Source organism: Trichechus manatus, unplaced genomic scaffold (assembly GCF_000243295.1).
Source record: "Trichechus manatus latirostris isolate Lorelei unplaced genomic scaffold, TriManLat1.0 scaffold00046, whole genome shotgun sequence".
Classification (NCBI taxonomy): domain Eukaryota; kingdom Metazoa; phylum Chordata; class Mammalia; order Sirenia; family Trichechidae; genus Trichechus; species Trichechus manatus.
The window spans coordinates 4,351,788-4,371,132 of NW_004443982.1; the positions used below are offsets into that span (position 1 = coordinate 4,351,788).

The window sequence follows — 19,345 nt, forward strand, 5'->3', positions numbered from 1 at the left end:
TCCCCATCATCTCCCACTCCACAGCAGGAGCCCCTACCTCAGCTTTAGGGTCTATGGTTATTCCTGCATCAGCCTGGCATTCCAAGTACTCCACACCTCTGCTCACTGCTTGTGGGAGACAACCCGACGCACAGAGAGATAAGCTCAGGAAGAGGCTTCCATGAGAAACCAGTAGTCCTGAAGCCCAGTATGATGAAACCCCTGTGGTATAACCCAACATTCCCTACCCCAACTCCTCCACAGCCACCTCCCTGGTACAAGTCCCATCACTGCTCTCCTGAACTACTGCAGTGGCGTCCTGACTGTGCCCCTGCTTCTATCCTCACCCCCTAGTCTGTTCTCTTTACAGCAGCCATAGGGACCCTGTTACAGCCCAAGTGAATTCGCATTCCTCTGCTCAAAACCCTCCAGTGACTTACCCCTCACTCAGACACAAAGCCAAAATCCTCACCATTGGCCCATGAAGCCCTACATGATCTGGCCTCTCTGACCTCATCTACCACCACACCCTGGTCTAGCCACACTGGCCTATACAATGTTCACTCTGGCACATCCCAGCCTCAGTGCCTTTGCACTGGCTTTTTTGTCTAGAATGTTCTTCCCCACATACACTATGGCTCCTTCCCTCATTCAGATCTTCGTTTAAACTTCACCCTGTCAGGAAGGCCTTCCCTGATCACATCACCAAAAAGAGCCTAACCTCCTACCCCCTACAAATCTATCTCCTGTTTTACTTTTTCTTTACAACACTTTAGTTGACCTATCATATACTTGTTTACTGTTTATCTGTCTCTACTAGAATGTAAGCCCCATGAGGGTAGGGATTTCTGTCAGTTTAGGTCATGGCTATATCCCCAGTGCCTGGAACAGTTTCTGGTACACAGTAGGTACTCAATAATGTTTGCTGAATGCATGACTGTGTAGAACACTTAAAGTAGTGTCTATGACACAGCAGACATTCAATAAATGCTTGCTGAATAAATAACTGAATGAGTAAATGAACCCCATTCCATCTTGGGTCCTAGAGCTGCCCACTCCCACCATCCCCACACCAGCAGACCTGGGAGCCAGCCATCAGCACAACCACAGAAACTTTATTTACAAACACAAGGCTGGGGTAAAAGGGGGGTGGGAAAGTGGACAGTGGCAGGGCCAAAAGGACCCTACTTCTGCTCACGTCTCCAGACAATGACCATGCCACTGGCATCACTGGAAGCTAGCAGGCTCTCGTCGCAGTTGAAGCTGACATCAAGCACAGGTGCACTGTGGCCCTGCAGCTTGTTGACGGCAGCCTTGGCTGCCCGCTCCACATCAAAGAAGTGCACACACATGTCCTCACTGCCCGTCACTGTCCAGATGAGAGAAAGAGGGCATCAGAAGGCATTGGGGCAGCCCAGGTGTTAAGTCTCTAAGGTGTCGAGGGATTTAGTCTAAGGTGTGAGGTCCCAGAGTGGTTTGGAGGTCTGTACCCCTAGATAGGAGCTGTCTTTGTTCTGTGTTCAGGGTGTGAGGGGTCTGAGCTCTTTGGGGATCTGTGTCTCAGGTTGTGAGGTTTCTGAGCTGTAGGTGGGGGGTGAGGGGCTGTGTTCAAACTGTGAGTTCTCGGAACTGTTTAGAGATGTGAGTCTCCGCATGAAGCTGTTGGGGCACAAGGGTCAAGAGGCCCAGAACGTCAGGGAATCAGGGTGCCCTGATATCTGAGGCCAGATCAGTACCAGCCCTGGTCCCTGCCCCTCCACAGTCACCCAAACACCCTAACCCCGTGGGACTCACCCACACAGGCCCCCTGGCGGAAGGACATGAGGGGGCAGAAGATGCTGCGCACAGGGTGTGCGCTCTGCTCAATGGGGAAGCTTCTCTTCAGCTGTAGGGTCCCTTCGTTGTCCACCACCCTGAGGACAAGATGAGACAGTGGGTCAGGGTACAGCCTCAGGCTCAGTCCCAGAAGGGGGACCCATAGAGGGCTACTCTGTGTGCCCACCCTGCATCTGAGTTATTTTCAAGATTCACAAAATCCATTGTGGAGACAACTACATAAACCTGTAAAGTATGGCTGAAATGAGTTAATGACAGTTCAGAAACAGTGTCTTCTGATATAAGTGGGAAGCCTCTGCATTTTAATTCACTAGTTTTTCTTTCTAAGGGTCTCTAAAAGATCCTGGTGTGAAGACGGGCACAGAGAAAGAAATGGCTGAACAAACTGTGGTACACCTACACTGTGGAATACTATTGTTGTTAGTTGCTGTCGAGTAGATTCTGACTCATACGACCTCATGTATTCAGGGTAGGACTGCTCGATAGGGTTTTCAAGTCTGTGAACCTTTTGGAAGCAGATTACCAGGCCTGTCTTCCAAGGCACTTCTGGGTGGGTTCGAATCACCAACCTTTCAGCTAGTAGTTGAGCGCTTAAACATTTGCACCACCCAGGGACTTACGGAATACTACACAGCCATCAAAAAGAATTAACTAAAGTTACTGCAGATGACCCAGGGAGACTTCCACAGAGTATCATCTAATAACAAAAGTGAGATGTGGAAAAGGACACAGAAGGAGCCCATTTCTATAAAGCAAAAATGTGTGGAGATATGTGTATGCCTAGGACCATATGATACAGAACAAAATACGGAAAGACACAAAGTTGCTAACACGCTTTACTGTGACAAGAGGAAGGCTGATGTGGCAGAAGAACGTAGGAAAGAAAGGAGCGGATAGGGGACTAGGCAAAAAACGTAGAAGAGTATACTTGAATTAAAAATTAGAATCGATGGAGTCCCTGGGTGATGCAAACAGTTAACACACTCAACTGCTAACCAAAAGGCTGGAAGTTCAAGTCCACCCAGAGTGCCTTGGAAGAAAAGGCTGGTGATCCACATCCAAAAGATTAGCCATTGAAAATCCTATGGAGCACAGTTCTACTCTGACACACATGGGGTTGCCATGAGTTGGAATCAACTCAATGGCAACTGGTACTGGTTCTTATATATCTCATTAAAACATTTTTTTAAAAAGAAGAAGAAAAATAAAATATTAAAATAAGAAGCATCCAGCTGGGCAATGGTTTTTAGGTCTGGCTGGACATTAGAATCACTTGGGGAACTTTTAATTATGCCAATGTCCAGTCTCACCCCCAGAGCTTCTGATATCATTGACCTGGAGTGGGGCCTGAGCATCATTTTCTTTAAGATCTTCAGGTTATTCCAATGCGCAGCCTATGCTGAAAACTGTATTGGGGTAATGTGACAGATATGAGTGGGGATATTAAACCAAATAAAAAATAAATTAAACCCCCAAAATAAAGGAAAGAAAACAGGTCTCTATCCTCCAGGTACGCTGGTCTGATTAAGAACACAGAGCCACTGCTGTAAGGATGAGTCTATTTTATGCCTCAGTTTGCTCATCTGTAAAACAAAGGTAACAGATAACAGTATCTACTTCACAGGGTTGTTGTGAGGATTAAATGAAGTGACGTGTATAAAGTGCTTCAAACAGGGCCTGGTCACAGCAATTGCTGTGTAAGTGTTAACTACTGTTATTATTATCACTAGTACTATTACTGATATTATTGTTATTATTGTAAGTTTCTGGGTGGTGCAAATGGTTAAGTGCTCAACCCACCCAGAGGCGCCTCAGAAGACAGACCTGGCAATCTGCTTCCGAAAGGTCACAGTCTTAAAAACCCTATGGAGCAATTCTACTGTGTACACCTGGCATTGCCATGAGTCGGAACTGACTCAGTGCTAACTAAGAACAACAACAATAAAGTACTACTATCGGTATTATTATTATTACGAGACCAGACCTCAACCCTCAGTGAGAATAATCTGACAGAGGAGACAGGCTCTCAGCTCTTATGTGGCTCTAGTCTGATGGGGGAGAAGGACTAGAGTCATCCCCCCACCAGCAGACCTGGGAGCCAGCCATCAGCACAACCACAAAAACTTTATTTACAAACACAAGGCTGGGGTAAGAGGGGGGTGGGAAAGTGGACAGTGGCAGGGCCAAAAGGACCCTACTTCTGCTCACGTCTCCAGACAATGACCATGCCGCTGGCATCACTGGAAGCTAGCAGGCTCTTGTCGCAGATGAAGCTGACATCAAGCACAGGTGCACTGTGGCCCTGCAGCTTGTTGACATCAAGCACAGGTGCACTGTGGCCCTGCAGCTTGTTGACAGCAGCCTTGGCTGCCCACTCCACATCAAAGTGCACACACATGTCCTCACTGCCCATCACTGCCCAGAAGAGAGGAAGAGGGAAGTAAGAATAATCTGATGGAGGAGACAGGCTTTCAGCCCTTACATGGCTCTAGTCTGATAGATAGGGAAGTCCCAGTCTGATAGAGCAAACAGGACGTCCATCCCTAGGAAGCTCTGACAGGGTAGACCTACCTGTAGAGCAGCAGCTTGTTGAGACAAGCATTGATGAGCAGAGAGGGGTCCCGAGCCTCACGGCTGACCCAAGAACGGGCAGAGATGCTGGTCACAGGGCTACCCTCGTGTACCACCAGACGCTTGGCTTTGGTCAGCTTCCCTGCAGCAGTGAAGGGAGAGGGGACAAAGGTAAGCGCAATAACTATGCACTGAGAGGGCAGAGGGGTGAGCAACCAGATGCAGGCCTGTTGCCTGCCTACCTGTGGCCATGTCGAACAGGAAGGAGAAAACACTGCCACGGTCGTCGCCAGCCCAGAGCAGCCGGCCAGGGGCATCAAAGGACAGAGCAAGGACACGGCCTGTCAGCTTGCTGGAGCCACCCTTCACTTTCTTGCCCGTGGAGATGTTCATGACATGAACGTTGTGTTTGGCATTCCCCACCTGTGGGTGGGACCCACACACCATCATCCTGCTCCCAACCAGTCCCTCCTTGAATCTGACCACAGTGGGGCTGCGGTGGATAGACTAGAAAGTGATTGAGGTCCATAATCCTCCTCCCTAGCCAGCCCCTCTTACAATCTGACCAGAGTAGAACAGCTGCTCATGAGACTAAAGGGGTCTCAGACCTATAATGCTGTCCCTTGGCCAATTCCCCCTGTGGTCTGAACACCACAGGGCTGTCCCAGACCTATTATATGAATAGCGTTCCCCTGCTTGCTGCAGCCTTGACTACATGAAGGCTGTTGCAGAAATTAGAAGGGTCCCAAACTGTAAGCGCAGTCTTGGTCAGTTCCCCCTGTACTTTACCCCCTCAAAGCCATGTCAGATTTTTAACTTCCATTCCTTGCTCTCTGAACAATTTATCCTGGAGTCTGACCACAGTGGGGCTGCTACTGATAGACTAGACTAGGTCTTGCTCCTCATCCAGTACCTCCCGCAGTTAAAAAACAGTAGGACTGCTGCAGATGGTGGTGGTCCCAGACTCATAAGCTACCTACAGACCATTCTTCCCACCCTGGAGTCTACCCCGGTGAAGCCATCCTAGACCAGTAATCGTGCCCACTTGTGCTCTGACCTGTTTCTAAGTCTGACCACAGTAGGACTGTTACCAATAGGACTAAAGGGGTCTTAGACCCACAATCCTGCCCCTAGGTGGTACCCCTTATACTCTGATTCCTGTGGACAGCCCAAGACCCCACTCCCCTAGCCCAGAATTCCCGCCCTTGGTGACCGGTCCCCCTGGAGTCTGACCACAGTGAGGTTGTTGTTGACAGGCTGGAAGGTGCAGCAGAGCAGTTCAGCGCCATCAGGGTCAGGGATCTCACGGATGCAGCGGCCATCCTCAGAGGCCCAGATACGCATGGTGGCATCAAGCGAGGTGGACACGAGGATGTCATTGGAGAGGGACCAAGCAAAGTCGGAGACACCACGGGTGTGGCCCCGCAGCACACGGAGCACAGTGGGCGGGGCAGGCACCAGTTGGCACAGTGAGATACTGCCATCAAGTGAGCAGCAGGCTAGGCGGTGCCGGTCATCATTGGCGAAACGCACCCTTGGGACTGCAATGCCAAAGAGTCATTTGTGGGAGTCAGCAGACTCACTGGGTTCTTTAGTTTATAAAAGGTCCCAATGTGTGTGCCGTGGCTGGGGCCCACTGCACGAGGCACAATGGCCTCAGAAAAGGGCTTTCTTTGGCTGGTAAAGAGAGTTGTAACCCTACAAGGCCCTCTACCAAAAACTCCCTGTATTATAGAAGATACTTTATGAATTGCAAAACTTTTCTACAATATGAAAAACCTCCATCTTAGCAAGCACTGTACATTTACAAAGGTGTTGGCAGTCTGCAAAATTCCTGACACTCTGTAATCCACTCTGCCCTCTACAAGAGGATTTATCTTCAGTAAAAGCTTTGAACTCTTCCAAGCAATTCATAAACCCAGGAAGCCCTTTGCAAAAACACTCTTTAAAACTTTTGAGGCCCTTTACTGTATACAGAGGACCCGAGATTTTGCAAATCACTTTGCAGAGGGCTTTTCCGTTTGCAAAAGGCTTTATGGATCATAATTCCTTCTTCTCAGATGTGCCAAAAGCTTTACATTCCAGAAAAGGATGCATTGGGTGGCTGTCAGTTTGGATAAAAATTTGGTGATGGGACCCGCCACCCACTGGCTCACCTGCCTTGTCCACGTGCTGGTCAAAAACATGGTACATGCCGGCAAAGGCGTAGTTCTCACTCAGCGATGTGTCCCCAGCCATGGCCCGACTTGCCTCTGCTGCCGATGTGGGCACCACACTGCCGGGGGGCCTGGGCCCCAACAGGAGTGGAGGGTGACAGGAGGTAGGTACAAGTGTTTGGCCTGCCATCGCCCAATGGCCCCTCTCCTCCTCATGAGCCCCTCGCTCCTCAGCTGCCTCTGGTGCATACCTGTCCTCATAGACAGCGCGGTTCATCTGTGCCTGTAGCTGGTAGGAACCACGGCTGACAGAACGGCGGTGTCCACGGGCCCCCAGAGCTCGGGGATCATCCTCAAAGTCCTACGAACAGAGAGGGTCAGGGTGGATGCATCTTGAAAACAGCCCTCAAGCCCCTATGAGGTCCAATGCCTTCAAAATATACTCAGAACTAGATCTCTTCTCACCATGTCCACAGCTACCGCCATCAGTGCTCGCCTAGACTACTGCAGTGGCCTCTTCACTAGCTCCCCTGCTTCTACCCTTGCCCCACTCTGCAGATGCTCAATAAATGCTCTTTGAACAAACAATGAACACTCTTTCCCAAGAAAACCACTCGGCTCAGTCCCCCACTTCATTCAAGTTTCAGCTCAATTGCCACGTCCTCAGAGAGGTCTTCTCCAGTAACTGCTGTCAAAAATAGCTCCCTTCTGCTCCTCCCATCCATAACAGTTCTTTTTTATCCCTTTAGTTTGCTTTATTTTTCCCTCTTAGTACTTCTCACTACCAGACATGATATTTATTGATTTATTTATCTGATTTGCTATATGTTTACTGACCTATTTATCTTGTTTATTATCTATTTATTGGTTTATCTTGCACATTCTCTTTTTGTCTTCTGTCAATCCTGAGAGCCTAGAACAATGCTTGACAAGTCTGTTGAGTGAATGTATGTAGGTGTGGCAAGGAGCTCACCTCCATGCGGTCAAGGGTTGTGCGGCTGCTGCGTACGATGCTGTTGCTATAGGCACGAGCACTGCCTGGCTCAGAGAGGGGGCCGTAACGCTGGCCCAACAACTGCCCACGCAGCCTCAGGTACTGTCGACGCAGTGCTGGGGGGTGCCCAGCCTTGGCATTCTCCCGCAGCAGTTGGCTGCGCCGCCTGATGTACTGCGTCCGGAACTGTGGAAAGGTTGGCGTGCGGTACGCGTTGTACCTGCCAAGGCGGGAGGTAGAACGGGCAGCAGGCACAGGACAAAGGGGAATCAATCAGCTCAGGGGACAGAGAAGGAGAATGAAGTGTGTGGCAGTGATTGGGGTCCGGATGGCAACAGTGATCAGTATCAAGCTAGAGTAGCGATGGGGGTCCCTCTGATGCTATGATGGAGGTGATTCTGCAGTAATAATGGGTATCAGTCTGGCATGGTGATGAAATCACTGTAGAGAAAATGGAGTCAGTCTGCAGCTTTGCTAAGGTCGGTGTTGGGTGACTGAGTCAGTTCAGACGATTACAGGGGTCAGTTCAACATAGAAGTCAAACTGGCATGGTGATGGTAGTTAGGGTGGGGTGATGATGGGGGTCAGCGTGGTGTGGTGACAGGGTCAGTCTGGGGAGTGATGCAGTCAGACTGCGGAAGTGATGATGGCAAGAGAACTCTGGGGGGCAAAGATGAGGGACAGGATGTCACCAGCCTGAGCACTATTCCTCTTCCAAAAGCTCTAGTAACGTGGCCTCTTCGCGCATGCTCACATCTGACAGCATTTTCCCAGCATGCTCTTTACGGCCCTCTCTGATCTGGCCATCTCACGAAGGCATGCCCCCACGACCTGCTACTGCTCATGCTCACCCCTGGCATGCCTACGCAGCCGGTTATATAAGACACGTTCTCTACCCAGCCTCACTCATCGCCATTGCGCATGCACCTCATAACTTCCGTTCCCATGGGCTCCGAAACTCGTCCTTACCTCGCGTCCACTGCTAAGACCTGCTGCCACACCGCGGCCATTCCCTGGCCTCCGGACACCCTCTCTGACGTGTCCGCCCGCGGGAGCCTGCAGCACAAAAGCCCGGAATGTCAGCTTCCCGGTCTCAAGACAAAGGATCTAGTCCCGCCTCTTCCGTCAAGCAATCGTTGCCATAGACACCGAGTCCCTGCACGCAGGGACGTCACGAAACCCCACCCACCACAAGCGAACCCGGCGTTACCATGGTCATCACCCCAGCCCTGCCTGGGCAGCGCCCATTGACGCACAGCAACGAGTCAGGCCTCGCCCCGCCCCGCCCCTCCCCCGCCGAGCAATCTTTCTCGGCATTCCCCACCCATCTTGCCCCCACCGCCCTCCGCCTTTCCATCGCGGGTCCAAGAGCAGGGCCCGGAATCAAGGACCACCTCCGGGGCTGCCTCCGGCTCTTGAGGCCCCCGGGGAGGCCCTGAGACCAATGTCGCCCGTTCCTGCTCTCTTCTCACTCTCCCAGACTCCAGGCAATATGGCCGTCCGCTGGCAGGAAAGGCTGCCAAGACCAGAATGAATCGATTGGAATCCTCCCAGGGAGGAGGGTGGAAGGGGGGAAAACAATGGGAGAGTCACGCAGGCGCACTAACTTCCGGCAAGGAGACGGAGACGAAGCCTCCGCCCCTAGATTATATCCCACCGCCAATTGGTAAAGGCAGCTTTTGTATACCCAAGGATTAATGCCTAAGGGCCACAGGGGATGGGGGGAATCTGCGAATCGCTCATAGAAATAAGATCAGAACTATGACTTTCGAAAAGAAATAAGACTTTCTTTAGAGTGGTTTAGGCCGCTTTTTAAAAAAATTTTTTTAATTGTGCTTTAGATGAAGGTTTACAGAATAGTTTCTCATTAAACAGTTAGTACACATATTATAACATTGGTTAACAACCCCACCACATGTCAACACTTTCCCTTCTTAACCTTGAGTTCCCTATCACCAGCTTTCCTGTCCCCTCCTGCGTTCTAGTCCTTGCCCCTGGACTGCTGTGCCTCATTAGACCCACTTTGTTTTATGGGGCTGTCCAATCCCCGGCTGAACCGTGAACCTCGGAAGTGGCTTCACCACTGAGCTAAAAGGGTGTCTGGGGGCCATATCTTGGGGTTTCTCCAGTCTCCTTTAGGCCGGTAAATCTGGTCTTTTTTGTGTGTGTTAGAATTTTGATCTACATCCTTCTCCAGCTCTGTCCAGAATCCTCTGTTGTGATCCCGCTCAGAGCAGTCAGTGGTGGTAACTGGGCACCATCTAGTTGTACTGGACTCAGTCTGGTGGAGGCCATGGTAGTTGTGGTCCATTGGTCCTTTGGACTAATCTTTCCCTCATATCTTATTTTCTTCATTCTCCCTTGCTCCCAAAGGGGTGAGACCAGTGGAGTATCTTAGATGGCTGCTCACAGGCTTTTAAGACCCCAGACACTACTCACCAAGGTAGAATGTAGAACAAGTCTTTATAAACTGTGTTATGCCAATTGAGCTAGATGTTTCCCGAGACCATGGTCCCCACAGCCCTCTGCCCAGCGGTTCAGTCCCTCAGGGAGTTTGGATGTGTCTATGGAGCTTCCATGACCTCTCCTTGTACAAGTTGTGCTGGCTTCCCCAGTGTTGTGTACCATCTTACCCTTTACCAAAGTTACTACTTATCTGTTGTCTATTTAGTATCCCCCATCCCATCCCATCCCACCCCTCCCCACCCCTCGTAACCATCAAAGATTGTTGTGTGTAAACCTTTTCATGAGTTTTTACAGACTCATACAATATTTGTCCTTTTGTGATTTATTTCGCTCAGCATAATGTCCTCCAGTTTCATCCATGTTATGAGATGCTTCACAGATTCATCACTGTTCTTTATCCTTGCATAATACTCCATTGTGTGTGCGTACCATAGTTTATCCATTCATCTGTTGATGGACATCTAGGCTGTTTCCATCTTTTTGCTATTGTGAACAATGCTGCAAAGAACATGGGTGTGCATGTCTATTCGTGTGACGGCTCTTATTTCTCTAGGATATATTCCTAGGAGTGGGACTGCTGGATTGTATGCTAATTCTAGTTTTCTAAGGAAGCACCATATCGTTTTCCAAAAACGTATCATTTTGCATTCCCACCAGCAGTGCATAAAAAGAGTTCCAATCTCCCCGCAGCCTCTCCAACATCTGTTTAGTTTTTTTGATTCGTGCCAGTAATGCCAGGGTGAGATGGTATCTCATTGTGGTTTCGATTTGCATTTCTCTAATTAGGCTGCTTTTTTTTGCAGCACAATGTTGACCAAACAAGATGCCAAGCATAGAAAAATAAGTTTTATTAAAGAGAATTTCCCTAGTGGTGCAGCGGTTAAGAGCTACAGCTGCTAACCAAAAGGTTGGCAGTTCAAATCCTCCAGCTGCTCTTTGGAAACCCTACGGGGCAGTTCTACTCTGTCCTATAGGGTCACTTTGAGTCGGAATCTACTCAACAACGGGTTTGTATTTTTTTTTTTTGGTAAGTGGCTGCAATAATGGGCTCAAGCACAGCAGATTATGAGGATTGTGCAGAGCCGGGCAGTGTTTCATTCTGTTGTACATAGGGTCGCTGAGTCTGAAGTGACTCGATGGCACCTAACAATATTCCCTATTCATTAAAACTCCTTTAAATTATTTCAAATGGTCTGATAGGCCAGCTCTGTCAAGGATCATGCATGCAGAAACCTCTACAAAGTTCTCCGTTCTTAGAGTGACTGATGGGCCTCCGGACACCCGTGGGATGAGAAGAGTCCATTCTGTGTGTGTGACTGGGGCTTGGGGGACTTGGATGCTTCCAGGAGGGATGGTTGGGGCTTGAGTCTCTGAAGGCAAGAAGACAATTAGGCAAGACAAGGTTTGAGGTTTGGATCCACGTGGAGGCTATCATAATCTTTATTTCAACTCCAACAGGAAGATGCATCTGAAACTGTTCATCTTAATCTGGATAAACAGAATTTACAAGTTTTAAACACAAGGTTTAGCAGCTGCCTATTGGATCTTAACATCAACTGACACAACTTCCAAACGAGTTATTTTTCACATTTTTAAATAATACAATCATCTGAACAATATTTTAAAGCCACTTAAAACTAGAAGACACATCCAAAAATGTATTATCCTTTGTGTTATAACAAAAATAGATCAGTTTATGTGTTGACTTACCACCTCCCCTGTTCATGTAACTAAACTATCAATACCTTTCCATATTATCTTTCTATAACATAATTGCTAAAGGATAAACTGCATTTCACTGCACAAACTTCTAAACTTAACAAGAACCACTTTTACTGAGTATGTACAATGTGCCGGCACTGTCCAAGACGATTTACATATTAATCCATTCAATCCTAATAACTGAGTGTTTTGAGTCCAATTATCATCTCCATTTTATTGATGAGGACATCTAAAGTCCAGGGAGTTACCAAGGGCCACATTTTATTGAACTAATTTTATTGTGGCAAGCATTGGGTTTATTTCCAAGTTCTTTTGTCATCATAAAGGATGTTGTGATAAATGCCTTTCCCATTCACCTCGAATCTCCCTGCCCCTTCATCCCACCATTCTTCTTCCAAAGAAACGTGGTAGGAGGAAATCACGTAAGTCAGGGATGCCGAAGAGATTTACTTTGTCACTGTTGGCTTTTTAAATTAAAATATTCATATATTAAAATTTCAAAACATTATTTTTAAAACCTCATTACTATAAGGCTATGAGATACTAGACAGAACCACCTAATTGACAGAGTTGTTGCATGAATTATTTTCTACCTGCCGTGTAAAAAAGCCTCAACGAACAGTTTGCAATTATTTTGAGAGGCAGTACAATGTATTTCAAAAAGCAGCATAACTTGGCCACTGGCATAGGCTCTGCCAACTATGTGGTCTTGGGCAAGTCACTTAATACCTCTGTGATTCAGTCTCTTCATGTGAAGAAAGCTGACTTATACATACGGTTATGGTTTGGACTAAATAATTCTAACAGGATCCAGGGCTACTTTACTGTCAAAGTGAGGGTTGAACGTCCAGTCAAATGAACAAACAAAAACAGTTTAGGATAGAAAAGACAGGTACAGAGCTGTTTGAAGGTAACACCTCATTGTAAGAATGACTCAAAATACTGGAGAAATAGGAAGGGGCCATGTTCTTTCTGGACTCCTCCTTCCTTCACGGTGCAGGACCAGGCAGTGTTTCATTCTGTTGTGTATAGGGTCACTATGAGTCAGGACTGATTCGACAGCACCTAACAACCACCACCACCCTCCTTCATGTGCCCCTGCTTGTTTCGTCCCCAGAGTTTAGAAAAGTGAAGGAGAGCACTGGACTACACTGGCTGTGTCTTTTTTCATTTCTAACACAGACAGAAATGAAACCTGCCTAAGCAGACCCCTTCAGCAGTCCCCAGAGAAAGCCGAAAACAGCCAGCCGGCCTTCCAACAAATATTTATTTAGCCTTTAGGTTTGTGTTTTTTTGTGGTCTACTAGGTGCCAGGAACTAGCAGTAACTCAGACAAAATGGTCCCTGGAATCATGCAGCTCACGTTCTACTCAGAAATATAATTTAAGAAATTGGTATTTGCTACAAAAAAAATAGATTGGTTAGTATTATGGAACAAGGGGGGATGGGATTGATGAATGAGAAATAAATTTAAGCTGAAACCAGAATAAAAAGAGCCAGATATGCAAATCTCTAAGTGTGGTATGAACAGCCAACACAAAGGGAACTAGATTGCTGTTCTAACTAGGGAATAAGGCGGCCAGTGAGGCTGCTCAGTGATTCAGAGAGGGGAAAAATCACTTCACAAGGATTAAGCCACCCTTATTTTCCTAGGATAAACCTCACTTGGTTGCGGTGACAGCCTACATTTACTGAGCTCTCACTACACTGATTTTATTTTTGTAATTATTTTGTTGTTGTTGAGAATATGTACAGCAGAACAATTTCTACATGTACAATTCAGTGACATCGATTACATTCAAGTTATGCAACCATTCTCACCCTCCTTTTCAAATACACTAATCTTATTTCATCCTTTCGTGTTCATGGGTACCTCCAGGGACCATGTACTTTTTGTGCCTCTGAAGGTTTATTGGGAAGCTGCCGTACTATTGACAGTGCATGCTGCCACAAGGCAGGGGCCTTTATGACTATTTGAAACCGAAGAAATGGGTCTGTGCTAAAAACTGTTTTTAAGGGGTATTGTATGAGGTGTCTGAATTTTTGGTAGGAAAAGTAGGTATTTTTTATTTGTCACACATATGTACCAATAGACCCCAGAGGGAACTCTGGGGTGTAATTAGTGGTACATCATATGTACCACTAAACACTTAGGGTAGGCAGCAAGAAAAAAATATCCGTACTACCAACCAAAAATTCAGACACACTCAATGATTCAGCATGCTTCCATTCAACAAAAAATTCAAAGCAGAAAATAACTGGTGCACAAAAGGGTTAACTGTCACAACAACCCTAATGAGGCAAGTGCCTTTAGTCCCATTTTGAAGATGAGGAAAGTAAAGGCTCAGAAGGATTCAGTTAACCTGCCATAGCTACACATGCAGAAAATAGCAGAACTAGTATTTGGACTTAGGCAGGAAGTCGAACTCGACTAAGTTCCCTATCCTGGACACCAGCTATCACCATCCTTGCTTCCAGCCAACAGTGTTGACAATAGCACACCATCCTGCTCCTCTCTGCATTCTCTGGCTGATTGCATTAACTCCGAAATCTATACTGTTCCTATTATCTGGAATGCTCTGTGCCTTCATGTAGCTAGCACATGTACTCATCCTACAGTAATAATACTAACAAGTACTTTACATGAATATAAAACTTCCTTGAATCCTCACAACCCTATGAAGTTAATATTATCCCCGTATCACAGATGAGGAAATGGAGGCAAAGAGATAAAGTTAGCTGCCCTATATAGCAAGTCAGCGATGGAACTGGATTTAAAACCCAAGCCAGGGGCTCCAGAATCCTTGCTCTTAGCCACTATACTATTTAACAACTTTGACAATCTTTCCAACTAAGTTACTCTGTGAGCTCCTCTTGCTGGCCTGGACTACTGCAGTGGCCTCCTCACTGCTTCCGCCCTCACCCCTTCCCCTTCCTCGGCAGAAGGATTGTTAAATCCTCAATCAGGCCACAGCCCTCCTCTGCTCAGAGCCCTGCCACAGCTCCTACCTCAGATTAAAAGACAGAAGTCCTCACTATGGCCCAGAAGGCCCTATACTATCTAGCCCGTCATATCTCTGATCTCACTCTCCTTCACACTGCTCCAAGCCTCGATGGTCTCCTCATGGTTCCTCAAGTGTGCCAAGTACAATCTAACCTCAGGGCCTTTGTATTTGCCTTTCCTTCTGCCTGCAATTCTCTTCTCCCAGTTGTCAATGCAAGTTAAGGCTGAAATTCAGCCAATAAAGAAACATGCCCTTGCTAGATTAAAATGTTTCTTTCTTAGCAACACCCAGACTAGCCATACATTCCAGTTCTGCCCCTTGTGCAAGGCAACAGTGAAACAAAACCAGCCAGATAACTGCAACATGGATAGGACACATTGTTGCTAAGGAAGGAACCCTGGTGGCACAGGGGTTAAAATGCTTGGCTGCTAACCTAAAGGTCAAAAGTTCGGTGGTTCAAACCCACCAGCTGCTCTGCAGGAAGAAGTCTGCTTCTGTAAAAATTAGCCTTGGAAACCCTATGGGGCAGTTCTACTCTGTCCTATGGACTCTCTGAGTTGGAATTAACTCGACTACAGTGGGTTGTTGCAAGCAGCCAGTTTCACAGCCCGAAGAAGGGTGGTGCAGAAAGCCTCATCCCTAACCCTGAGACGCAATGAGAAACTGTCTCATACGACAGCCTGAGTGGGAAGCAGGCTTGTAGCAACAGCTCACAAGCCTCCTGTGGTCTTGCGCTCCCATTACCTAACATCACATTATGCAGTGATTAGTTTGTCATTAGGCCCCACCAATACATGAATCCTGAGAGAAATGTTCTATATGGCACACATAAGAACAAGTTAACATTTATTGACTACATGCTAAGTACCCAACACTGCAGAAAACACTTGATAGCAACCCATCTCCCACCCCAACTTTGTGATCAAACAAAACAAACAACATTCCTAACAATTTTCTTTTTAACTTTTTATTATGGAAATTTTCAAATTTACAAAACTCAGTACTAGTATAAGAACACTGCAGGCTCCATGATCATTTTAGTGGTTTGAGGCCACTATTGGGAATAAAAGGTTACAAATGCCTCAAGTCAGGTCTTGCCACTAAATGGGAAAAAACACTTTTCCAAATCTTTGTGCTTTCTGGAACTGCAATAAGGGTAAGGGACTGTGGACCAGGGGAAAGGGGATGGAAGAGGAATGCAGCCAGTTAGGAACTTCATGTTTTCTTTTGATAAGCAGTTAAGAGTTCGTTATACGATATATACGCTTTTTACATACTTCAAATATTCACAGCCTTTTAAAATGCCTTTTAGAAGTTTTACACACCCCTAATTCAGTGGGGCAAGGACATGGGGGTATCAGGGACCTGTCATGTTCCAAATATTTTACATATCTTTAAGTCATTTAATACCCCTAACCCTCTGTGAGGTAGGTACTATTAATTATTTCAATCTTACAATGAAATGGAGAGAGATGATATTAAGCTAAGCAGCAGTGTGTGAAAACACTGATTTCTGCCCACACAGGGTGGTAGCATTGGTTTGGGATTTGAAAGTCAAGTTGAAAGTTGAAAGCCCAATCTAGAATTTATTCTGGACTTTGAAATGGGCTGGGAGGGTGGGGCATGGTGTCTAAAAACGGTGCTTGCTGTTAAAGTTTTAGGTATAGATAAGATCCAGAGCTTGAAAATACAAAGTATTTGCAGGCCAGGGGTTTGGTCTGCACAGGCCTTGGGATACAACATACCTTTGACATTCAGTGGTTTCTGGGTTCTTTGGAAACATGTACATTAATCATATTCTGGTCAAACAAACCAAGAAAAACAAAACAAAACCAGTTGCCTCTGAGTCAATTCTGACTCATGGTGAGTAATATAGAATAAAAAATAGTAAAAACGTATCTATAGAATTTTCAATGGCTGTGATCTTTCAGAAGCAGATCACCAGGCCTTTCTTCTGAGGCACCACTGGGTGGGTTCAAACCACAAACCTTTTAGGTTAGTAGCTGAGCACTTTACTGTTTGCACCACCCAAGGTTTCCAGTCAAACCAATAATGAGTACTTTAAAAGGGGATAGCTTGCCTCCTTTACCATGAGACCAGAAGAACTAGATGGTACCCAGCTATCATTACTGAACATCCTGATCAGATTCTATAGGAAAATCCTGATCAAAAGGGGTAAAGTGCAAAACAGAATTTCAAAGCCTCATGGATTCAATTTTCTGGAACCATGGAGGCTGGATGAACCTCTGGACTATTGCCCTGAGATAATCTTTAAATCATAAACTCATAAACCAACAATATCCCCTGAAATCTTAAAACCAAACAATAATTTCGCTTAACTATTAAAGAATGTCTGTTTTGAGACTGTGGTCTTTTAAGATATATATGGGATCAGACTGACAACAGCAACTTGAAGAATGTAACCAACGCCACAGAATTGTTCATGTAATAATTGCTGGTGTATGTTGTGCTGTGTAAATTATCAGCAACAAAAATAAAACAAGGAGGGATAGCTAAACCCTGGAATTTTATTGTCAGGGATTGTGGGCATCATGGAAAATCAACCGTGACCCCTCCTGGGCCTTTTTTTCTTTAGATGAAATAAACAGGAGACTGGGCCTCCATAGGGTGGATTACCACCACAAAGACTTCCTGAAATCAGGAAAGGAGAGTAGGGTTGTTAGTACACGTCTATGAGGTTACTTAGAAACCCTGGTGAGGCTTAGCTACTGATAGGCTGGCAGCTGAAATCCACCCTTGGTGATATGCTTCCAAAAGGTCACAGCCTTTACATCTCTAGACTGCAGTTCTACTCATGGGGTCACCATGAGTCGGAACAGCTTCAACAGCAACTGGTAATAAGACTATAGTCTTTACTGACCCCATTTAGATCCATTTTGTTGCAGAAATACTGTAGTTGACTATGGGATCCTGCCTCAGTGTGGGTGATAGGTACATTTTCTTTCCTGGAAATCAGTCTCCCTCTACATACACAACCCCCACCCACCTACAAGGCAGTAATAATGGTGGTCCTCCTGCCAATTCTCATGGCCTTAGCTTACCACAGGCCCAGCAAAGAACGCCTCTTTAGACCAAGTACCCACCTGGTGGGAGTAGCCACAATGCCCATAACCTGGGCCTGGCTCAGTGGGTGAGGCAGGAAGTCTGGGAAGTTCCAATCTCCATCCACCTGTCAAAGCAAATTCATGACTGTTTGGGGGGAGGGGAGGTGCTTGGGGCCTGCCCCAGCTAACTGGGAGACCCAGGAGGCAGTCCTCAAAGGCTGAGACTCACAATACAGGGACCCACACCCCAGTAACGGAATAAGGCGGATCAGGTGCTGGAGATTTTTTTTTGATCCAGTGGTATTTGGCGCAACACTAGCCAGGTGGAAGCCACAGATGTCACTGATTTTTCTGTTGCAAACTGGAACCAATGGAGAGATCAAGCCAACAGGACTCCAACTCAGCCACCAGAACCTACCAAAGGGAGTATCAAAACTGATGAACTAAAACCAAACTAGCTACAAACCCAGACAACAGAAGGGCCATCACCCACCTTACACTGAATCCCTGTGACAGAGCTTTGCCATTTGTTTGCAATGACTATAAACACGCCTATTACTTAACCCTCAACAGGAACTGTAATGGGTAATGAGGGCTACTAGGAGACTGAGACAAGCAGAAGTTAAACGGCTTATCAGGGTCAAATAGCTGGGAAATAGCAGAGCGTGGATTTGAACTGTGGAATCTGAATCCAGAGTCTAGGCTATTAAAGTCATTTTCAAACCAGGTTTTTCCCATTGTCCTCATACAAACGTTAGTTAATAAACCTCTCCCTAACTCCAACCATTTCTGGGGAAAGAACTGGAACCCCTCTGTCCATTTATGGCAGGGATGAGCTCACACCATGATTAGGTGCTTACATTAAAACAATCCTGAGGATACTCAACTGATACTCAGAGAAGCTAGGGAGATTCAAACCCAAACATTCTGACTCCCAAGCAGACACTGATTAAGACAATGGGGCCGTTTTAGAAAACCCAATCCCAGACATAAGGGGTTTTCACCTGCACTCACCATACCTTGGCGCCCTGGTGGCCAGTAGTTAAGAGCTCAGCTGCTAACCAAAAGGCTGGCAGCTTGATTCCACCAGCCGCTCCTTGGAAACCCTATGAGGCAGTTCTACTGTCCTATAGGGTCGCTATGAATCAGAATGGACTTGAATGGCAACAGGTTCACCATAACTCAGGACTCAATGTGCACCCAAATCAATCCTAAACTTGGCCAAACTTAGAAACTCGAGGTCCCTCCCCCTTCAGGCAGTCCCTGCCCACCCCCTTTCTCTCCTCCACCAAATCTTCTCAAAGCCTCCCTCCTCCTAACCTTCCTAACTTGCAAACTAGATTAAGGAAACAGCACTGTCAGTATCGATTTTCAGATTTCATCTTTTTAATCAGCTCCATGAAGGACATCCTAAACACTACATGAAACACAACAGAATATTTTTTCTTCCAGTATTAAAAAAAAATGACATTCACAAACATTTTTAAGCTCTTCTATGTAATCAGGGTGGTGATCATAATGTACAGTAAAAAACGCCTCTAAGTAATCATA

At 46.5% G+C, this 19,345-nt stretch overlaps 1 protein-coding gene across 1 annotated transcript; it reads right to left on the reverse strand.

The window, feature by feature from the left end:
* Positions 1-1,019: 1,019 nt before the first annotated feature.
* Positions 1,020-8,756, reverse strand: WDR13 (WD repeat domain 13). The gene is made up of 9 exons (XM_004376872.2): positions 8,506-8,756; positions 7,516-7,756; positions 6,794-6,903; positions 6,543-6,673; positions 5,620-5,927; positions 4,629-4,809; positions 4,387-4,528; positions 1,774-1,892; positions 1,020-1,348 (listed from the first exon to the last, which is right to left on the reverse strand). The coding sequence occupies exons 1-9, from the start codon at positions 8,544-8,546 to the stop codon at positions 1,164-1,166; spliced, it is 1,458 nt and encodes a 485-aa protein (XP_004376929.1). The 5' UTR covers positions 8,547-8,756; the 3' UTR covers positions 1,020-1,163.
* Between the last annotated feature and the right edge of the window lie 10,589 nt (positions 8,757-19,345).

Excerpts from the sequence above, each read along its gene's own strand:
- WDR13 (XM_004376872.2), bottom strand. The coding sequence starts at position 8,546 with ATGGCCGCGGTGTGGCAGCAGGTCTTAGCAGTGGACGCGAG. Across the intron at positions 6,674-6,793 it reads CGCGCTGTCTATGAGGACAG|GCCCCCCGGCAGTGTGGTGC; the intron begins GTATGCACCAGA and ends GTTGGGGCCCAG. Across the intron at positions 4,529-4,628 it reads CCTGTTCGACATGGCCACAG|GGAAGCTGACCAAAGCCAAG; the intron begins GTAGGCAGGCAA and ends TCACTGCTGCAG.